Source organism: Catharus ustulatus, chromosome 2, assembly GCF_009819885.2.
Source record: "Catharus ustulatus isolate bCatUst1 chromosome 2, bCatUst1.pri.v2, whole genome shotgun sequence".
Classification (NCBI taxonomy): Eukaryota; Metazoa; Chordata; class Aves; order Passeriformes; family Turdidae; genus Catharus; species Catharus ustulatus.
This window is the reverse complement of record NC_046222.1, coordinates 53,923,986-53,944,314: the sequence shown is the minus strand read 5'-3', so window position 1 is coordinate 53,944,314 and position 20,329 is coordinate 53,923,986. Positions and strand designations below refer to the sequence as shown.

General features: G+C 39.3%; 1 protein-coding gene across 1 annotated transcript in view; it reads left to right on the top strand.

Moving 5' to 3' along the window:
- STARD13 (StAR related lipid transfer domain containing 13) overlaps positions 1-20,329 on the top strand; it is a 294,142-nt gene that overhangs the window by 70,063 nt on the left and 203,750 nt on the right. The window contains exons 3-4 of the mRNA XM_033084301.1: positions 5,279-5,425; positions 11,820-11,954. Of these exons, the coding sequence (XP_032940192.1) occupies positions 5,279-5,425; positions 11,820-11,954 (282 nt within the window). The remainder of the gene's footprint in view (positions 1-5,278; positions 5,426-11,819; positions 11,955-20,329) is intronic.

The window sequence follows — 20,329 nt, the reverse complement described above, 5'->3', positions numbered from 1 at the left end:
TTAGTTTGCTCTAGAGCATCAAAAAACACAGAAAGCTTTATCATTCATACAGGTATGGCTTGTGTCACTTCTGAAAACTTGTCTGAAGAAATCAGTAGCTTGAGGCAAAAGCCTTCATGCAGGAAAGCAGCAAAAAGTGACTGGATAGGAATGAAAATCAAAACTCCATACACAGACACATTTAAGAGTGTAATAACTTTAGGGGAAAATTATTCATCTTGGAAATTGTGTTCCCTTTAAAACAGATTAACACATATCTTCATGTTAGTATTTATGCAGCTTTTCTTCTTCAAAACTGTTTACAGCCCATCTTATGTGGATGTTTTGGGGATCAGAAGGATCCAGCTTCCTCTAAATTTTATGTGATGTCCCTGATGAGTTTGCATTTTCCCAGAAACCTACATGCATGGCCTTGCCTGCTGACTTGAGAGATGGAAGAGACTTCCTTGATAATTTCAGATATATATCCATACAGTTCTTAGAAGTGAAACTGTTGCTATCTGCTGAGTTTACTCACTTGTTTTCCAGGATGAAGGTGCCACAGTTTAGTTGTCTGTCCAATAACTCTGTAAATACTTAAGCAACACTGTGATGGGATATTAAGGAATATTGCCTTTGAAATATTTTATCTTCAATATAAAAGGTACACATAAATCTATTTTTGGAATGAAAGAGTCCTTAGTATTCTAAATTATTTTTAAAGGACTTTGCATTGGGAATTAATCTGGCTTCCTCCCCCAGTCCCTGTAGGCAAAGGCATCAACAACTGAGAGACCTTCTTTTACACAGAGATTCTTTTAAGAACAGAGGAGCCCCATCTGTGCAGCAAGAGCAGAGTATGATATTTGGTCCCTGAAATTGTTCCACAAAATCATTATTTACAGATCTCAGCTGTACATCAGAGAGAATTTTTATCTGAGCAGATTTAATAGGGAGGAGCGTTAAATAGCATTGGTATTTTTTACTTGGAGGTTACTGATTTACTACCCAAAGTTGTACAATACATTAATTACTAGAACAATTGGACCTATTGAAGTTCTGAAGTGAAAGCCAGAAACTATCAGATAAATTTAGAGTTGTGTAATTTTCTCATAACCCTTCACTTGGAAAGCCTTTCTGCTTCCAGTATAGGATGAGGTCTGGCAGCAGGGTTAACCCTGACCCCTGAGTGTTCTATATGGACTTGTTCATTTCTGCCACATTCTTTCAGTTTAAATTTAGATTTGCTGGCAGCTATTATGCCTCTTGCAATAAGCCTCATGACCAAACATTGAAACAAATATGCCTTTCATCACAGATGTTTTTGCCGAATAAGATTAGTGAAGAACACTTGAAAGCTTAAAAACAATGTGCAGAAGCCCTTTTTTGGTCCAAAAGGCACTAACCTCTGAATGTTTGGAACGTATTTTCTTCTCGATGTTAGAAATGACCAAGTAAGTGTTTAGATGTTTGGGAACAATCTTGCACCTTGTTTTACCTCTAATTTGTTAAAATTTTATTGGTAGTAATGAAATTTCAGCTATGTGAATGAATACAGAGTCAGGATACATATGAATGTGTGCATGTAACAAAGTCATTAATCAGTTCTAAAATGGGCTGTGGTTGCTGTAGGAAGTAGCAACATAGAACTGAGTTTTATGTTTGGCTGATTGCTAAATATATCTTAGTAAATCTTATTTGTTGGGATAATTATTCTATACAATAGCCATCTTAAGCACAATAGCTGCATCTGTAACTGATTTTAGGAAGTTCATACCACTTAATTTTCTATTTTCCATGGAAGATGATGCTTGTTCTATGATTACAGGTTTTTTAATCTACTGTGAGTATGTGAGACTTTAGAAATCTATATGGCAGAGGAGTTTACTTTCGAGGCAAATAATTTGTTCTTGGCCTAAGATATGCCATGATCTTCATAGACAATTTTGCTCTACCTTGAAACACTTGTTTGGCAAAGGATTCTCTGGTCTCACTTTCTATAACTGCTCATCTGTCTAGGATAGGACATGAGGAAGTGGTCTCAAATTACACCGTGGAAGGTTTAGACTGGATATTAGGAATTTTTTGGGTTTTTTTCACTGAGAGGTTTGTCAAGCCTTGGAACAGGCTGCCCAGGGAAGTGGTGGAGTCACCACCCCTGGAGGTGTTTAAAAGATGTGTACTGCGGCACTGAGGGACATGGTTTAGTGGTAGACTTGGCGGTACGGGGTTAGCAGTTAGATTTGGTGATGGTAAAGGTCTTTTCCAAATGAAATTATTCTGTGTTCTAAGGTATCATGTACAAAATGTTTCTGTAGAGCACTTCTGTCTCTATGCTTTCAAGGTTCTTCAAAAGGTAACAGCATTCCTATGCATTGCTGAATGGCTATGGCTCCAACAAAGAAAGACCTTGAGAGTATATGGAAAGGAGTGTTCTCCCTGTAACCTTTTAGGGGAAAAAAACCCAATGAATAAAGCATGCTGTGATTCTCTAGATAATTTAAAGTGAGATTTTTTCTTTCTGAAGGGCAAGACACAAAAGCTTCCAAGGCTCCCTGACCCTGCTGCCTTTGCAGTTGCTATGGGCTGGAAACACTGGTACTCAGATCTTCGGAGCACTTTGATAGTGTCCAACCTAGTTGCTGGGGCTGAACACTGTGGAGCTGTGTTCCTCATGAATGGATTAGGCAAAATTTATTCACTGGCTAGAAGTCCTACTGTGCAGGCTGTATATTTTTGAATGTAAGTAGCATCATGTTTTTTCTGTTTAGCAGGAATTTCAGGCAACCTTTGAAATACGTAGCCAATCAGCATTTGTTCCAAATGGTGCTTTTGTGCCAAATTTCCAGTTAGTGAATGGCATTTGTTAACTAGCCCCGTTTGGCTTTATCTTCAAGGATAATGAAACCCCATCTTTTTCCTCATCCCCTTAATAGACACAATATAGAGTCTTACTGAACTAAAAAAAAAAAAGAACTGAATGGAGAATGCTAATACAATTATAGTTTGGTAAAACTCCTTAGGACTTGTAATTTTTATAAATCACTGTGATTTGAATTCTGTAGCATTAAAACAAGAAATTTATGAAAATAAGGGGGGTTGGACTCATACAGTTGTTTGAATATTGGAGGTAGTGTTCCAGTAGGTAAATGTTTGTCAAGATAAAGGTGAAATATGCTTCCCTGTGCATGAAACTGTACTTATTATTGTAATGCAATATCATGTGTGCTGTTGCATACATTTGGAGTCTTCGAAATTTTTTAAGTCCTAATGAATTTTTATCTTTGCATTTTTAATGGAAAATGCTAAATTGGAGACCCCTCTCAAACACCCCTCAAAATGGAACAGGAAGTAGTCTGTTTCAACATGTGAAAGTTGTTCCTGTGTCTTATTAAACTTAGAAATCCAAACTTCTAAAGTAACCTTCAGTGCTTGTCACCTGGCAAGAACAATTTTTGCGTAGCTCACAGAAATCAAACACACTTTGGTTATTTCACTATGTGATTGTTGCTTCAGAATTGTTTCCTATTGTTAAGTAAGAAAACGTATTCTTCCAGCCCCTTTTTCATAAATTGCATTTTAACTGCGTTGAGAAATAGAACATTCATATTAGATTTTCACGGAATTTATACATTATTGTTTGTGGAATTTGGGCGGGTTTCCATGTTTTGTCCTTGTTGAGTCTTCTTTTTAGCATTCTTTAGTATTGGGAAGATCAGTATGTGAGGAAACAAAACCACAGGAAAGCATTCGCTTTGTTTACAAATCAGTGTTGTGGACCTACATCAATATGCACATTTCCTGTGTGAAGTCATTTCACTCAGAATGGATTAAATATGAGAAGTGTCTTTTGATACTCATTTTCTGTGGAACGTCGTGTCGTTTACTTGGAAATAGTTGGGAAGACAATGGGAAGCAAAGTACCTCTTTAAACAATTTTAATAGCTGTAGTGTTGAAGTACAGCTTAGCAGTTATAACAACATTTCAGGCAAAGTGCTCAGAGGATGTAAAAAAATATGAAATTCCAAATAAAGATTTGGAAAAGTAAAAATTGGGTATTTATTTTTCTGTGCTTTGAAACAATCCCTATGAAGATCATACTAACCCTTCTGAAGGGAATACGCATTTGTTGCTAATATGGGACTCAGTGTCTGATGATTTGGAGCCTTAGTTACTGTGGAGAAGATGAGTAATTCCATTAGTAATAATATATGTCAGTGTAATAGTGGAGAGAATCTCCTGGATTCTATTTGTAAAGGTTTTTTTCCTACAATGAAGAGCCAATTGCAGTTATCATTCTGTCCCACTTGTGAAACCTTCCTAAGGAAACAAAGCGCCATACAGATTTATCAGGTAAGAGTAATAACAGTACTCATCTATCTCCTCTAGGTTTTGAGAGTGTTGGTTGTGATGCTCTTAGGATTATGACAGGATGAAAATGCATTATTACTGTTTGTCTGCTCATGCTCACTATGGAATTATCTTCTGTGCAAAGATATGTATTGTTTGTGAAAGGAAGGAAGATGAAAGAGCTGAAGTAGCTTCAGGACAGAGACATCTGGGGAACAGTAGCTGCCTGTGTTGACAGGGAGGTCAGTGTGACTTGTTTTTATAGTGGATCATTAGAAAATATGTGAATAAGGAAAACAAGGCATAATGCAGCAGTATGCATAGGGACTGCCATGGAAAGGTGCTTAGGAGAATACTGGAAAGGATTTTGAGAAAACTAAGGAATAAGAGAAGTACCTTTGTTGATTACATTACAATGGATTAAAATTTTTGTTATACAGTAAAGCTCTTCGGATAAAAAGGAAAGATGCCATCCTAGTGACAAAGTGAAGAATAAAGTATTCCCATCCTATGGGCAGAGGATTTTACAAGTCTAGAATTATAGTAAGGAATATAATACAGTGCACATGATGACCTTCAGTATTCTGGTTTCTGTTGGCAACAAGCAATCACTGGAGAGATGCTGAAATAGAAGTGGTTTAAGAAGAGGCATTAAAGTGACTTTAGTTTTAGTCTTGGTTCTGCTTAGCTTGAAATAGCAGTGGGTAACCCAAGATGAAGTGTTAGAAAGCCATTCATATATACAGAAGTCATTCGAGTATGTAGAACAGCTATGAATATGTGTCGTCAAGAGTGATAATTGAAGCTTTCTAAATGGAAAAATGTTGCTCGAGGACAGGGAAAGAACTGGTCAGCTTTTTCCTTGGGGGCTGGAAGAGAAAACAAGCATCTTCAAGTTAGAAACAGTTTGAATATTGTAAGACTTCACATATGTTTGATTTCTTTCAGATCCAACCAGAAAAAGAATCTGAATGGCCAGACTCTATGTCATGGCTTATGAAGAAACTGGAACAGTTGAACTTAGATATTGAAGAAGCTCTGAGTGCTGGATCTTCTCCCTCCAGTACTCCTTCTTCTAAAAGGCACAAGCAACTGGTAAGAATGTGTGTGTGTGTGTCATATGATACGTTCTCTAACATTTAGCTACAACATCCTTCAAGCCATAGTTTTCAGATCCAGCTGTGTTTCTGTATAAGCCAAGGAGCTCAGGTGTTAGGGTGAAGTTAAAAGTTTTCACTAAATAAAATGAAATCTCTAATTTCATTAGTAACTAATGGTCAAATAACCAGAACTGTGATAGGGTGTGCTTGTATGAATTAAAATCAGTAAAAACCTTTTTTTTTCCTAGGAATATTTGCTTTCATGTTTTTCAGATTGTTAATTTAAGTGCTAGCCTATTAATACTTGTTATATTTATTTAAAGATACAACAGCAAGCGAGACACTATCTTCATTAAGAGTTGAACTAGTGTCCCGGTCACCCCAGGACAGCTAGATTTTTTCTTTCTTTCTTTCTTTCTTTTGTTTGAGTAGTTGATTTAGAGCTGCAATCCTCTAGTTAAGAATATTTTGTGATTACAGGTGTCATGAGTTGATGACAAACAGTTTCTCAAGCTTTTATGTTTAGAGCAAAGAGGATTAAAGGAGCAATGATATTATTTTATTAATTCTTGAATAAGCAAGGTTTTTTTATATAAGCAATTAATGGAGAATGACCAGCATGAGAAACAGAAGTGTTTGTTCTCTACTTGAGGCATTCATTAAACTCAGTTCTTAAGGTAGAATTGTGTGGATTTTTAACTCTGAATGTTGGCTTGAAATTCATGGAAGGTAATCTTCTGTGAATGCTTTTGCTGTCACTACTGCTTCATTTTGTAAAAGTAAATTCTTAAAGTAAGCATCTTTGTGGATCATCACAATGTAAATGTTCATGTCTCTCTAGGTGGTATGTTCAGAATGTTGCACTGTCTCTCATTTCTTTCTTACTGTACTTGTCAGCCAGTCAGAACCAGCTCTGTCCAACTGAATTAATTTCAAAATTAATTTGCCTATTAAGGGACAATGTTCTGTCTTCTTGCAGGAGAGTGCTCAATGTCTTCTGTCAAAATACAGTGACAGTGTAGTCTGCTTTTCTGTCTGAAAGTGAAATCCCAGCCATCAGAGTTTAAACACTTCCCATTGTGAGCCAGTCTGGTAACCAGTGATCCAAATACACATTGTTTTATGGCTGTGCCTATTCTACTAAGGTAAAATCTGTGGTTTGGTAGGCATAATTCTTTCTCCATGATGGCTTGAAGATCATAGGATACAACTTCAGATCCTTTGCTGAAGCATTCAGTGAAGGGCATATTGCATATAAACTGCAGAAAAATTCTAAATAGGTGACATTTTCAAATTAATTTTGATACATAAAAACAGCATCATTAGAAATGGTTGCACAGAGAATGCCATCAGCAGCATCCCAGATACTTGCACTTCTCTTCCTGAGGCATAGTCCTGAGACATCTTCTGAGTACAGAGAGACCAGGACTTTCCTCACAGCCTTTTCCTGGGACATATGCTCCCACCAAAAGCCTCTGCTTGGGTGTTAGGATGTTCCCAACACCAGCACCAAAGTTACTTTGCTTAATATTATATTTGAGCAGTTGCAGTCCTCTTTATCAAGCCACATCTTCTTCCTGCTCTAATGACTGTAAGACATCTCTTCATTTTGGTTGTCTGTGGACAGGCAAATATGTGAGTCAGCCACATTTTATTGTAACCTTAATTAACAAACTAGGAATGACCTGAAACCTCCAAGAGCCAATTCCAATACAGAAGCTGCGCAGGTCACTTAATACAAAGTCTTTCTGAGGAGACTAGCAAGATCAGAGCAAGAAAGGAGTCTTGGAAAATCTGTTGTGGAACTAATGATGGGATACCATTTGCTGTCTCCTGCAAAAGAATTTGTAGAGCAAGGGAATAATCTCCTCTGATTTAAATATTAATGAATAATTTGCCAGAGAATGGGTGGCCTTAGTTTTACTTTATAGTCAAGAAGAGATCGATCCTCATAAATCTCTCCATAAATGTACTGTGAAAGAAACAGATACCACAGATCTCAAAATGACAGTTGCAGTGGAAAAATGACATTCTGGTTTTCACACAAGTTGTGTGAGTACAGTAATTTCGTGATTATAAGCCGCACCAATTATAAGCCACACTTCTGGCTGTCAGCAGCTTTTCATTCTTTGTCCATATATAAGCCACACCTGATTATAAGTCGCACATTACAATGCAGAGTGCGATAAAAGGTATCTATTCTATCACCATTTGTTGAGGGTGGGGGCAGTGATCCTTATCTCAACAGCAGATATTCTGCTAATGGGCCATCCATTGAAACCAGGCAGGCCATTTTTCTTTATCTTTTCACAACCCATCCTTCCTCCAGCGAGTCATTTTCTGCTAATGGCCCATTGAGTCCCACTGTGTGACTGATAAAATTACTGCATCCCATTGGAAGTTGCTCCAGCCAGGGGGAAGAGCCCAACATTTCTTACCAAGATAAAAACAGAGGTTTTGGGACACTAAAGTAGCCCCTTTTTCCACTGGACTCCAGAGGAAAACTGGATTTCTCCACATCACCGCTGGACCTTTAGAGGGAAACTGCACCTTGTACAGGAGCACTGCTTCAACTGAATCACATCTGTCACTGCAGGAGAATGCAGCCACCATTTAATGGGACTGCTACCAACACCCTGCCTGACGGGTGTCAGGTTGTACTCTGACTTTGTCAGGGCTTGGAGTTTGTTTCTTTGTAGTACTGTATTTCTACTTTAATTTCCCTAGAAAAGGACTGTTATTCCTAATTCCCATGTCTTTGCCTGAAAGCCCCTTGATTTCAAAATTATAATAATTTGGAGGGAGGGGGTTTACATTCTCCATTTCAAAGAGAAGTTCCTGCCTTTCTCAGCAGACACCTGTCCTCCAAACTAAAACAGCAACTTTTTGTTCTTTGTCCATATATTGGCCGCACCTGATTATAAGCTGCACTTCTGGGTTCAGACCAAAATTTTAGTCAAAAATTAGCCTGTAATTTGTTCCACACACATCAAATGTTTTCTTCTTGTCACTTGCCATGAAGCATGAATAGAAGGAAGCCTCTCTCAAACATATGTTTACTAGTAACTGTGTAAATTTGGCTTCTATAAAATGAACTGCTTTTGTGTTCTTCGTATGTTTTTATCCTCAACTGGGTACTGACACAAGAAATTGTGATTGGGTGAACTGTGGTTTTGGGTGAACTGTTCAAAGATGTGAGGCTGACTTTGGAGACCCAAGCCTCCAAGGCAAGTGACTACTGTATGAGTGGGAACAGGGTTTGTTAGAGCTGCTGCTCTGAAAGTTGTTCTCTTGAGTGCGGACAATTTCTAACATATGACAGTGTTATTTCTTATGGCAAACTCTCTATTTCAGAAATATATTTTGTAATTTAATCACTTGATTGAGCCAGTCAGTTTTCTACTGAAGGATTTTTCACCCGTTTATGGAAGTTTTTTGTTTGTTTTTTTACTCCTTTGCATTTTCCTGTTGAAAAGGTATTTGTTATTACAGTAGTTTCACGAATACAAGCCGCACGGATTATAAGCCGCACCCCCGGTGCCTCGACAATGTTGCTGTCTTTGTCAATAGATAAGCCGCACCCCGAATATTAGCCGCACTTTCGTTCGTCGCGAGAATCCGTGCGCAGCTTTCACAAATTGGCCAATTAGTAACAGGATCGCGGCATAGCGGGCTTTACTGGCTCGGGGCGGGGCCAGGCAGGCTCGGCCCGCTCATGGTTGCCGACGGGGCCGGGTGGCCCAGCTCAGCGCCACGGCTCGGCGGGGCTGGCCGGGTGGTGCTGCCGCCGCCGCCGGGCTCGCTGGCCCCCCTCTCCCGTCAGCACCGCCCCGCTGCCGCGTTCGCTCGCCCGGCTGGCAGGGCTGCCGCCGCCGGGCTCGCCGTCCGCCCCGCTGCCGCTTTTGCTCGCCCCGCGCCGCGCCTCGCGAGCGCCGCGCCCGCCCCGCGGCGCTTTCGCGGCTCGCGGCGGCGCTTTCGCGGCTCGCGGTTCGCAGCTCGCGGCTCGCGGCTCGCGGTTCGCGGCGGCGCTTTCGCGGCTCGCGGTTCGCGGCTCGCGGCTCGCGGCTCGCGGCTCGCGGTTCGCGGCTCGCGGCGGCGCTTTCGCGGTTCGCGGCTCGCGGCGGCGCTTTCGCGGCTCGCGGTTCGCGGCTCGCGGCGGCGCTTTCGCGGCTCGCGGTTCGCGGCTCGCGGCGGCGCTTTCGCGGCTCGCGGCGGCGCTTTCCCGAGCGGCGCTTTCGCGAGCGCCGCTTTCGCTCGCCCCGCCGGCAGGGCCGCCCCCTCCCGTCTGCACCGCCGCCGCGTTTCCTCGCCCTGGCCGGCACTGCAGGCCCCCGCACCGCCGGGTTCCCCCACGCTGCTGGCCCCGATTATGCTGGGCTTCCCCCGCTGCCAGGCAGCCCCACCCGCCGGCCTTCCTGCTTCTGCCATGCTCCCCTGCACTGCTAGCCCCAGTTCTCCCGGGCTCCCCCGCCCTGCTGGCTCAGGCTCTGCCGCCCGCCCCCCACACTGCTGGCCCCGCCTCTGCCAGGCTTTCCCACCTCTGCCGGGGCCGGCCGGGCTCCAGCTTGGCTTGGGGCTGCCGCGGGCTCTCACTTCCGTGTTGGCAGCTTTTAGAATTTTGTTAATAGATTAGCCGCCCCGGAATATTAGCCGCACTTCCGGGTTTCCACCAAAATTTTGGTCAAATTGGTGCGGCTTGTATTCGTGAAATTACTGTAATTATACTCATTTAAACAGATTTTTTTTTTTTTAAACTGAAGAAGCCAAAATATGTGATAATGAAAATCAATTGAGTGAATAAATATTATGGGACTGATTGGGTGAGAGTAGGGAGTCTTGCAGTATTTTGGTGAGCAAATTCAAGGTGTTTTCTAAAACATCATAACTTTTGCATGAATGCTAAGGGATGACTTGTTTCTACGTCTGTGTAAACCATAGATTACTACTGGTCATTTTTTTGTTTGCAAGTATTACAAGGAGGTAGCACTAACTGGATTCCTCAGTAGCTGATCCAGAGAAGATGTTAAAAATAATTGGCTATCAAATTATTCTCTGAAACATTGTCTCACCAATACTATTTAAGTGCAAAAAGCTGTACTGTCTGAATTTACAAATGGCAACGCTGCTAGTTTTGGAAAGCACATTTAATAGTTCCTCTCCTGTAAAATCTATACCTTTCCTATTAAGAAAATCTTTCTTAGCAGTATAGAAGGAGGCACTTTGTAAATGAAATATCAGAGATAAATCACTCTTGCTTCAGTGTGTTTCCCTGTTGTTTAATATATCAGTTTCATTGCGACTTAGTATCTTGTACTCAGTTTCAGTACAGAAAAAGCAGGAAATCTTAAGAACAAGAATCACATTTTTTTTTTTTATTGTTCATGAATGACAGGGAAATTCTGTTTGATTATAGTTACCCCATCTTATATTAGAGATATGACTTCCATTGAACAAAACTTTATCTAATACATTCATTTAATTCTTTTGCATTAGTATGATGTCTTCAAAGTTTTGGGAGGCTGCAGACTAATTATTTTGTCACCTTTTCAAAACCTCCTCATTTTACATCCCGACAAAATATACTAACTGGGAATTGGGCAGTTGCTGTTAAAGATAAGCAGCACATTTGTCACTTCATGAAGGGGAAGAGCCTCAAAATGGGCTGATTAGAATGTTTGTTCCCAACTTGGGACTGCTTTGCAGTGCACCCATGATCCTGTTTCCCTCATTGTAGTATGAATCTGCTGGATTGTAGCTTGTATTGCTTCTTGCTTACCCACCCAGTTATTCCTTGAGCAAACCAGGATATGTGAAACATGGGAGAATGTTGTGCAGTTGGTCTCTTCCTGACACTGCATTCAGTGTGGTCCCAGAGTTAGGACATCCACCTTTTAAAAATGGTGTCGAAGTGGAAAACTGAGTGAGAACTCCCCAGGAATAAGGAAAAATTTATTTGAAAAGCTCAGAATCTGTAATTCAAAAATGGGAATTTGATGGATGTCTGTTTAATATACAAAGTTAACACAAAGTAAAAGTTTAAAAATAATTTTAATAAAACCATTTCTCTTTCTACAAAGTGATTTTGTTCCTTTAAGTTTAGGGAAGGTGAGCTATTATTGATTAGTTCCCCAGCTGTGTATACTGCATGTTAAGGAAATGACTTCCCATAATGACTGGATGTCTAGCTTAGAAAAGTGTAAAAATGATGCAGCAGCTGCTTTAAAACAAAAACAAACAAACAAAAAGGATTGAAATCAAATATTTGCCTTACATCAGAGAAAAAAAAAAGGCTTTGAAAAGATAAAATTCCAGAGGTTTTATCTTAGAGTTCACATTAAAAATATTTCTGACTTGTCTTTATTTATAGGGTTTTAAAAATTTTCTTACAGTCCCCTGTTCAAGTAGAGACAGGCCTTTATGGAGATCATCAAGAAAAAGGATCTTGGAAAAACAGAAGAGGAGACTACCAGGATCTAAATTGTTTACCTTACCAAGTGTCAACTGGAGCACGACCTAAAACTGATGTAAGTAGCTACAACATTATCTGACTCAATAACCTCAAAATTTATTATGTGCTAATGAAATTGTCTGTTCATTTCTTCTTAATAATTTGTTCCACATATATAAAATGTTTGATTCTTGCAAATATTGCTCTACATGGAGGAGTTTGGTTTGCAAAGAAGGTACAAATAAAAGTTAAGTCAGACTTCAGTTAACGAGGCTCCAGGGCTGTGGGATTCATCTAATCTGATTTTAGACCAGCAATGAAAACTTCTGTATCTGAACTAGTAATTTGGATCACCTTCGTAGTCAATGGAAAGAAACAGGCACCTCTAAAGAGTAATTCATGGAGGTAACATGTGATGAATTCCAGGCATCAGAGCCACTACCATAGCTTTTTCTTCATGGCTTATTTTAGAGTGCTCTCTTAGGATTTTTTAGCTTGACAGTTGGTTATGCCCAATTCATGGTGAATTCTGCATTGCATTCTCTGCAAGCCTGAGTGCTCAGCTCTGGAGTTTTCATTAAATCCTATTTCTAACCAATAATAGAATATTTACTTGGTTTTATTTTTTATTTAAGGTGATGGCTGCAGCCGGCAATCAAAGTCCATCAAAATCCATCACAATGTTTTCTCAAAAGGTTTTGATTTACTTTCCCAATAGCTAAATGTAAGCTACTTTAGGATCAGTGACTTCATTTGAAAATGTAGATGGTTTCTGTCTCCTTGTTTTAAATTACTTGTGTGCCAACAGTACTTGTGATCATCATACAGCATAAAAAGTGGCTGCACTGGATTGAATCAAAAGTACTTATTGCCCTGTATCCTTTCTTTGGCAGGAAGGAAGTGAAAGGACATAGTAAGCCACCTCAACGTCCTTTGAGGTATTTATCATGCAGGCACATTGAAGACAGCCACTATATTGCATTTTTGTAATTAATAGCCCCTAAGAGTCTTTTTTCACTCTAGTTGTACCCTTTGTACTCATCTGTATTCGTTTTTTCTTTTGATATTCAATGTCTTGCAGCAATTATTTCCAAAATTCAATTGTGAAGTAGGTGATACAAGACCTTTTTCTTATTGTTAATTTGTTACTGAATTATTATTTTGGCTGTAATTCTTGTACTGGCAAAAACTGAATCTCAGGCATCTTGTAGGAAGTAGTGAGGTTGATTTTGTTTGTTTTCATTTTTTTCTCCAGCAAGCAACTATATTTATTATTGATTTTCATTTTTCTGCTTATTTTACAGTCATTCAACATCATGAGGTCCTCTTGCAGCAATATGCAGTCAGTTTTTGTTTTTATTAACCTCTGTAGTTGAATATCATCAGAAAACTCTGTCCCTTTTTATTCCTCCATTTTCCAGTTCACTTGTAAGTGTACTGAAAACATATCCATGAGACTGTCAGGTAATATCCATCCACTGTAAAAGAAAATAATTATTCTTAACCTTCTTTTATCACTTTTAGTTAGCAATGAAAATTCATTTTTATTTCCTGACGTCTTTTTTGTAGTTTCTCCTTCATAATATAGTTTGAGTTTGATAGTTAACTTCATCAGAAACTTTTTTGAATGGAAGTGTAGCAGCCAAATTGCCTGTATCTGCACAATCATTCAAAGAAGTTGGCCTCCAAAATCCCAGTTATCCTAACCCATTATCCTGTGTTATTGTCCGTGTTCTTTAGTGTACTTCCTGGCACTTTTATGTATATGATGTATATTGGTTCTACTAGCATCTCTTCCACAAATGACCTCAGAGGCATTTTCAGACATTGGCATCACATTTGCCACCCTCTTTTCCTCCTATATCTAAGCCAATAGGTGTTGCAGTAATTACACATTGAGCCAATATCTCAGCAGTTCTCTTTCTCCAAATGAGGTGCTTATTTTAAGTTATCTATGCAATTTTGATTAAAGCAAAATCTATTATATTGGAGAGATCTTGAACACTGTCGTATTCATCTACCAAGGAATGATATGCACGCCACCATAAAAATTCTCTATATCATTAAATGAGCCTACTCCTGTGAACTGAAAAGGAAATTTGAAGTTTGACTCCACTTGCTTTCTAACTGAAAACGTGATTGTCTTCCCACTACTTATTTCCTTTCCTTGGAAAATAAGTTTGCTATTTTCCATTTTTGCAAAAGCACAAACATTTGTTCTGATTTGTTGCCTGTTCTAGTTGGAATAGATAACAGAATCAATTAAAAAGAAACTTACCAACTTTATTTGTTTTTTTACCTTGGCCAAATGTTCAGGCATGTACAAGTCAGCTTAGCTGCCTTCCCACTAGTACTGTGTAAATATTTTCAAAGTGGTGTTGCAGTAATACTGTTGTTTGGCTAGCAGTGTGTGAGGGGAAAGGCAAAGAAAGTAAGTTTTGGGGTTTTATTTTTCTTTTCTGCAGTCTGCTTTTTTTTCTTTCTGTTGAAAATCAGGAAATATTAGTAGGATAAAAAGCAGTTCCATGAATCCTCATCAGTACAGTCCAATCATTTTTGTATACTGGAGTAAGAGCAGGGCAATGCAGAAAGTACAAATGTTTCCTAGGGCACCAGCGAATCTAGAAACCTACTGAAGGCAAGAATTTCTTGAGAAATTAGTGAGCTGTTTTTTAATTGGACGGTGCTTTAAATTAGGAATAAATGTTGACATTGAGTGTTTGCAAATGTCATTCAGGAGAGCTGATCATTTTACTTCCCTCAAAGTGCTGCTTTTGGTGTCCTTTTTCATGCAAATTCAAATAATGCTATGTCTAGTTCCAGGCATGCAGTCTGCATGAGTCTGTCATATCTCTCCAATACACAGATTTTTCACTGCTTATTTCTTAAGATACAGACTTTTCCATATTTTTTGAAAGGGTATACTGAAGTTGTTTTTGTTGTAGTAAATGGGGTGGGACTGAATAACAAAAGGTTCCTTTCATGGCACACCCAGGGTGCATCTGTTTAACTCCTATGATCCAGATGGTATAATACATAACTTGGGAGTAACACAGACATAAATCAGACCTCTTGTATTTTGATGATCCAATTTTTCTTCTCTTCAAATTTTTTGTGAGTCGGAAGGTCCAAAAGAACTCATCTGTCTCTACTCCCCAGGAGCTCATATACCCAAGAGATTTAAAGAAACAAATACTTAAGTTATTGAGATTAGCAAATATAACACTGATCAGTTCTAGAAATAGCAGGGATGCTTCAATTCAGGAGTCATATGCAGAGATTAGGCAGGACACAGTTGTTCAGTTCTCAATACAAGGCAATGATGTTAGCTGCACACTTTTCATGGATACCAACTAGGCCAAAAGCCTGAAAGGTACAATGATGTATGTGTTCTTTGGCAAACTTGTCACAGTAGGTATGCTGTTTGTACACCTGTTTTTATGACTCACACTTCTTATGATATTTTGGTGGAATAAAAAAGTAAATCATGGGTTTAGGGCTGATGTCTCCTATCTTTCCTTCCCCCCTCCCCCCTCAAGGCTGCTTCCCTGAAACTTTCTTTTTGAGGTACTACAGGAAATACATACCTAAGGTGGCAGGGAAGCCAGGTGCTTGAGAGACAAACAGCAAAGTTTCACCTGAAAATTGATGGAATTTGTGAATACATCTCTACATTATAGAGCTTCTATTAATGGAGAGGAAAAAGCTCATCTACAGCAAGATACACCTTGCCTTGAAGTAGTCACCTGAATGGAGGTTTCTTGTTGACGTGCTTTGTGCTCCCAATGTGCTGATGCTGCTTGGTCAAGTATTTGAAGAAGTGACTGTCCAAAGCATCACTGCTTAGAGCTGGATAAACTAAATCCCTCCCAGGGCATATAAATTACAATCTGGCATTTGATGGGTAGTGTCTGCCTCTCTATGCTCTGAGCAGAGAACACTTTGATAGTCTAATTTAGGAGTCTGATGGTGGTGTGAAATACCCATCAGTAAATACCCTCTAGCTCTTGCAGTATGCTCTGCACTATGCAATCTGTTAATGAGCAAGAAAACAAAACTTCATGTATTGGTAAAAAGGGCTTTTTCCCTTATCTGTTATAAGTCTGCATTTTTATTTTCTTTTAAGCACAGTTGAGGAACGCAGTTTTGATTTCTTATGCTTTAGTCTGACAAGTGGCTTAAACATATTAAGTAAATAGGGCTAAAATTAATTATTTTACAGTTTTAGGGCTTGTTTTAGTCTGGATTCTCATCCTGAGTCACTTCTCAGACTCAGGCTGGTGCAAGAGAGGGTCAGAGTAGCTGAAGATGAGGCAAGGCAAACTGCTTCTTTCGCATCAGTGTCAGATTCTGGTAGTTTAAACTGTTTGTGAACTACAGTTTATCTGTGCTAAGCCACTTGATTCAGAAAATGAGGAGCAAAATGTACATGACTGAAGTGTTTATGATTCCTTCAAGATTTATTTTTTTCCTGAGAAATGAAAGTTGATGCTATAAATAGTGTTTCAGAGTTTAGGTCAAAGGTTCCAGGGATGTCTGATATCTTCTGACACTGTTAAGAAATATAAAACTAATAAGGCAGTAATCTATGGCTATTATCTCTCTATAGTAGGTGTGATGCTTGTCTGACCCTCTGACCATATTTGAGGCAGAGAAATTAAAATATAAAAATAACTGAAACAAAGTCAGAATCACTGTGTTTCTCATGCACTAATTCAATATTGCTGGCCCTGGACCACCAGGGATCGGAGATTATTCCATTAGTGAACATGTGTGATAGGCAGAAAAAGTTATCATGTGGCAACTCCTAACAGTTTTTAGTTTTGCTAGCGCTCTTTGGAATTTTGAGGATCTTATGCTATTTACAAGCCTTGAGTTGATCCTTCATTTCTCCATAAAATATGTAAGCAGTCATAATTTTACATCTGAGATTAGAAGTGCCTAAACCTGACTCTGAAATAAGTTTTGCACACTATCACTGCTGGATGCAGTCATAAGTGTTTCCATTCAGAGTAGAATTTATAGCAACAGTTACATCCATTATCTACTAGGGTGTGTCTCCCAAGGTGAAGATAAGGCAGATCATGCTTTACTCTGACCTCATCTCTCATTGACAAAGTTGATAGTAAAGCCCCAAGAAGATTTTTGCAATCTCTGGGCAAAGATTTCTTATGCCCATCCTGGATTTGGGCTACTTTGTATGACAAAGTGCAAGAAGACAAAGTAGGAAGCCTAGACCTGAATGATGAAGACATGGCATTAATGCTCCATTTCCTCAAAGAGGTAATGTGTTTGAAGGCACAATTATTTAGCTATGTTGGAGCTGAAGATTTCTGCCTATACGTCAACTAAATGCACTTGTAAGAGTAGCATCACTCATTCAGAAGAGGTACAAAAATTTTTGCAGAAATCAGGTTTTCATTCTCAAAATCTCAAAACCAGCTTTTTGGTTGCAACATGGTCAAGAGCAGAATCTATATACAGTCTCTGGTTTTACTTACCAGGCCATCCTTCCTTGTAAAGATTGCTAAATCCAATTGTTCCCATTCTTGGAAAAACAAATTTCAAACTGTATCCTTTAGTCATGTGAATTGCTTTCCTCTTTTTCCTTAATGTTACTATTAATTATGTCAGCAAAATAGTTCTGCAGTACAGACGCAGGTAGTTTGAAACCTTGTCTTTGCATAATCTTTCTTCTTGTGTTCCATACTTAATCTCACCAGTGTCTCAATGGGATGGAGTTTGCTGAAGTAGTTAGGTAGGTGACCCACTCCACTTCCAAGTGTACCCCACTATGGTGGATTTTTGTGCCTCTGAACAGGATGGCTACCTTCTTGTTCTTCCCCTGCTCTGCCTGCACAGTGAGGACACTGAGACACCCTTCTTTCCTGGGAGCACTCTAGACTTGCTGTCATTTCTGAAATGATCAAGTGCTCAAAGACAAAATCTTCCCTGCTTTAAGACTAAGTAGTTTCTTGGTAGTAAAAGAATTCATTGCCCAGGGAGAGCTTGTGCTCAGTCTAATGAAAATCAATAATAGGGAGTGAAGGGCAGATGCCTCCCTTCCTTCCTGAGAGCTGTACGTCTATAATACTCCAGACTTTCTCATCTGCTTTGTTTCCAGTGCACTTGACAGCACTCTGGCCACAGCGTACTCCTAACCAGGACTGGTTGCAAATGTAAGAACCCAGCATAGCCCCTGCTCTTCATTTCTGTTTTTATTCCCTCCTCCCAACAGTCAGCTCTTTCAGTGGGGAAATTAGATGAAAAAAAACCAAACTTGTGGGTCAAGGTAAAGGCAGTTTAATAAAGCAAAAGAAAAGGTTGTGCATCCAGAAGCAAAAGAAAACAAAGCATTTATTCTCTACTTCCCATTAGCCCACAATGCTCAGCCTGGGGAAGCACGGCTTCAGCACATGTAATGGTTGCTTTGGAAGACAGAGGTCATAAGTAAAACAGGCCCTTCCCTGCTTCCTCCTTTTTTCTCTTAGCTTATAGTGCTGAGCAGGCCTCATATGGCTTGGGTCAGCTGTCCCAGCTGTCCCCTCCAAAGATCTCGTCTACCCCCAGCTCACAGCCTTTGAGAGTCAGGGGGTAAGACTGGAGAGAGACCCTTGGTGCTTTTCAAGAGCTGCTCAGCAGTAGCCAAAATACTGGCATGTTATCAACACCTTTCTTGCTACAAAGCACAGCCCTATTGAGGCTACTTTGGGGGAAATTAACTCCATCTCAGCCAGACCCAATACAAATTATTTTCTTTAATTAATTGCTCAATTCATTTGTTTTTCCTGACAAAAATGCTGTCATCAGCTGAAGATGATAATCCTAACGTAGCTATGCAGCATTTAAAATTACTTCGAACTGCTATGGTTAAGTCTCTTGATCTATGAAAATATTTATTTAATTTAAAATTATGTTAGTGGTATCCTTTTAACACAGTATTTTGCATCAAATTCATTATTTTAATTTAGTTTTCTTAAGGATTACCTGGAGGCTATGGACATGCTTTGTGTATTTTATTTTTAAACTCTTAAAATTGAATTATTTATGGAGGAACGGAAAGAGCTGTCTTATTCATAAAATGCCATTGAAAAATAATTTTTAAACATTTAATTATTCTCGGATGGATGTCAATAAGATAATTTATATGCTTTTTTTTAATATACAGTATAAAGTAAAATTGAAGTTTCCAACTGATTTTGGGGTAAAGTTCATTTAATGTAGTTCAAAAGGTATATAAAGTCCAAATCTGTATTGGGAGGAGTTTAGAATTGGTTCTTTTTATTGCTCAGCATTACATGGCTATTTATGTAGTTCAAACTGATGGTGTCTGTTTATATTGCAAGAGAAGCTTTGAACAAGGGAGGAACCACAGGAGCAATTGGGAAATAGAGGTCACCCACCTCTGCAAGGACAGCCAGCAAGCCCACCAGGGAATGGCAGTAGCAGCAGAGCAGCTGGGCTTGGTGGTGATTTTGCCAAAACCCCATGAGCAGATTCTGCCAGCAAAATTTATTGAGTGAGCACTTTTCTGTGCCAGCCCAATCCCTTTCTCATTATAACTGTCCCAAGCTCACACGGTGAGATTTGCCATCTAGGTCCAGCTGTAGTGACAAAATGAGTTGCAGGCTGGTATTGATTAATTAGTATCTACATACTAAATTAATCCTTCATGCGCTACTCGACTTTTATAGACATATTTATCATATGTAAATTGAAATATTCTAGAATGAAATTTGTTATGTTTATTTACTGATCTTCTGACCAAATTATTTTGCAGGAACGCTTTAGTGTTGTATTTCTGATAACACTGACTGTTCCCAGGAACATAATTTCATTTCATAGTAGTGCAGTCTTGCTAATAATATACACTAAATTTGCTGACTTACATTTCAGTGTTAGCACAGAGCCTCAGAAATGCATTGCTTTTCAAGACAAACTGAAATGTCCTGACTCTTTGTCCATAGATATGAGATTCAAGTTGTGAAAATAAGAATCTCTATACATGTGTAACAAGAGGTGATTTGGAACCATACCACTAAATTATACCAAGACTATGCAAATATAAAGAGAGAGAACCTCACTTCCATGCAGCAAAATTTGTACTTAGTTAAGTGCAAAGGGGAAACAATTTCCCTCTCTTTTCTTTTCTTTGCATGTTTTATACCATCCACTGGGCTCATGCTTTTAGATGCAACACACAGTTTATATAACTGGGTGACAGTACAATTTTCTACTGTGTTTTTATAGCACCCAGAGGTAAGAACAGATGATAGAGTACGACAGCTCCCATGGATGAGAATGGCAGGAATGTGCTGGGTTCAAACCTATGAGACTGTCTCTTATATTTTTGCTTGTGGGATTGGTTGAGCACAGTTTTGTTCAGGGAAGTATGTGCAATCATACCTTATCTGTCTGCCCGTCTGGCCAGGAGTTTGCATTTTCTTTGGT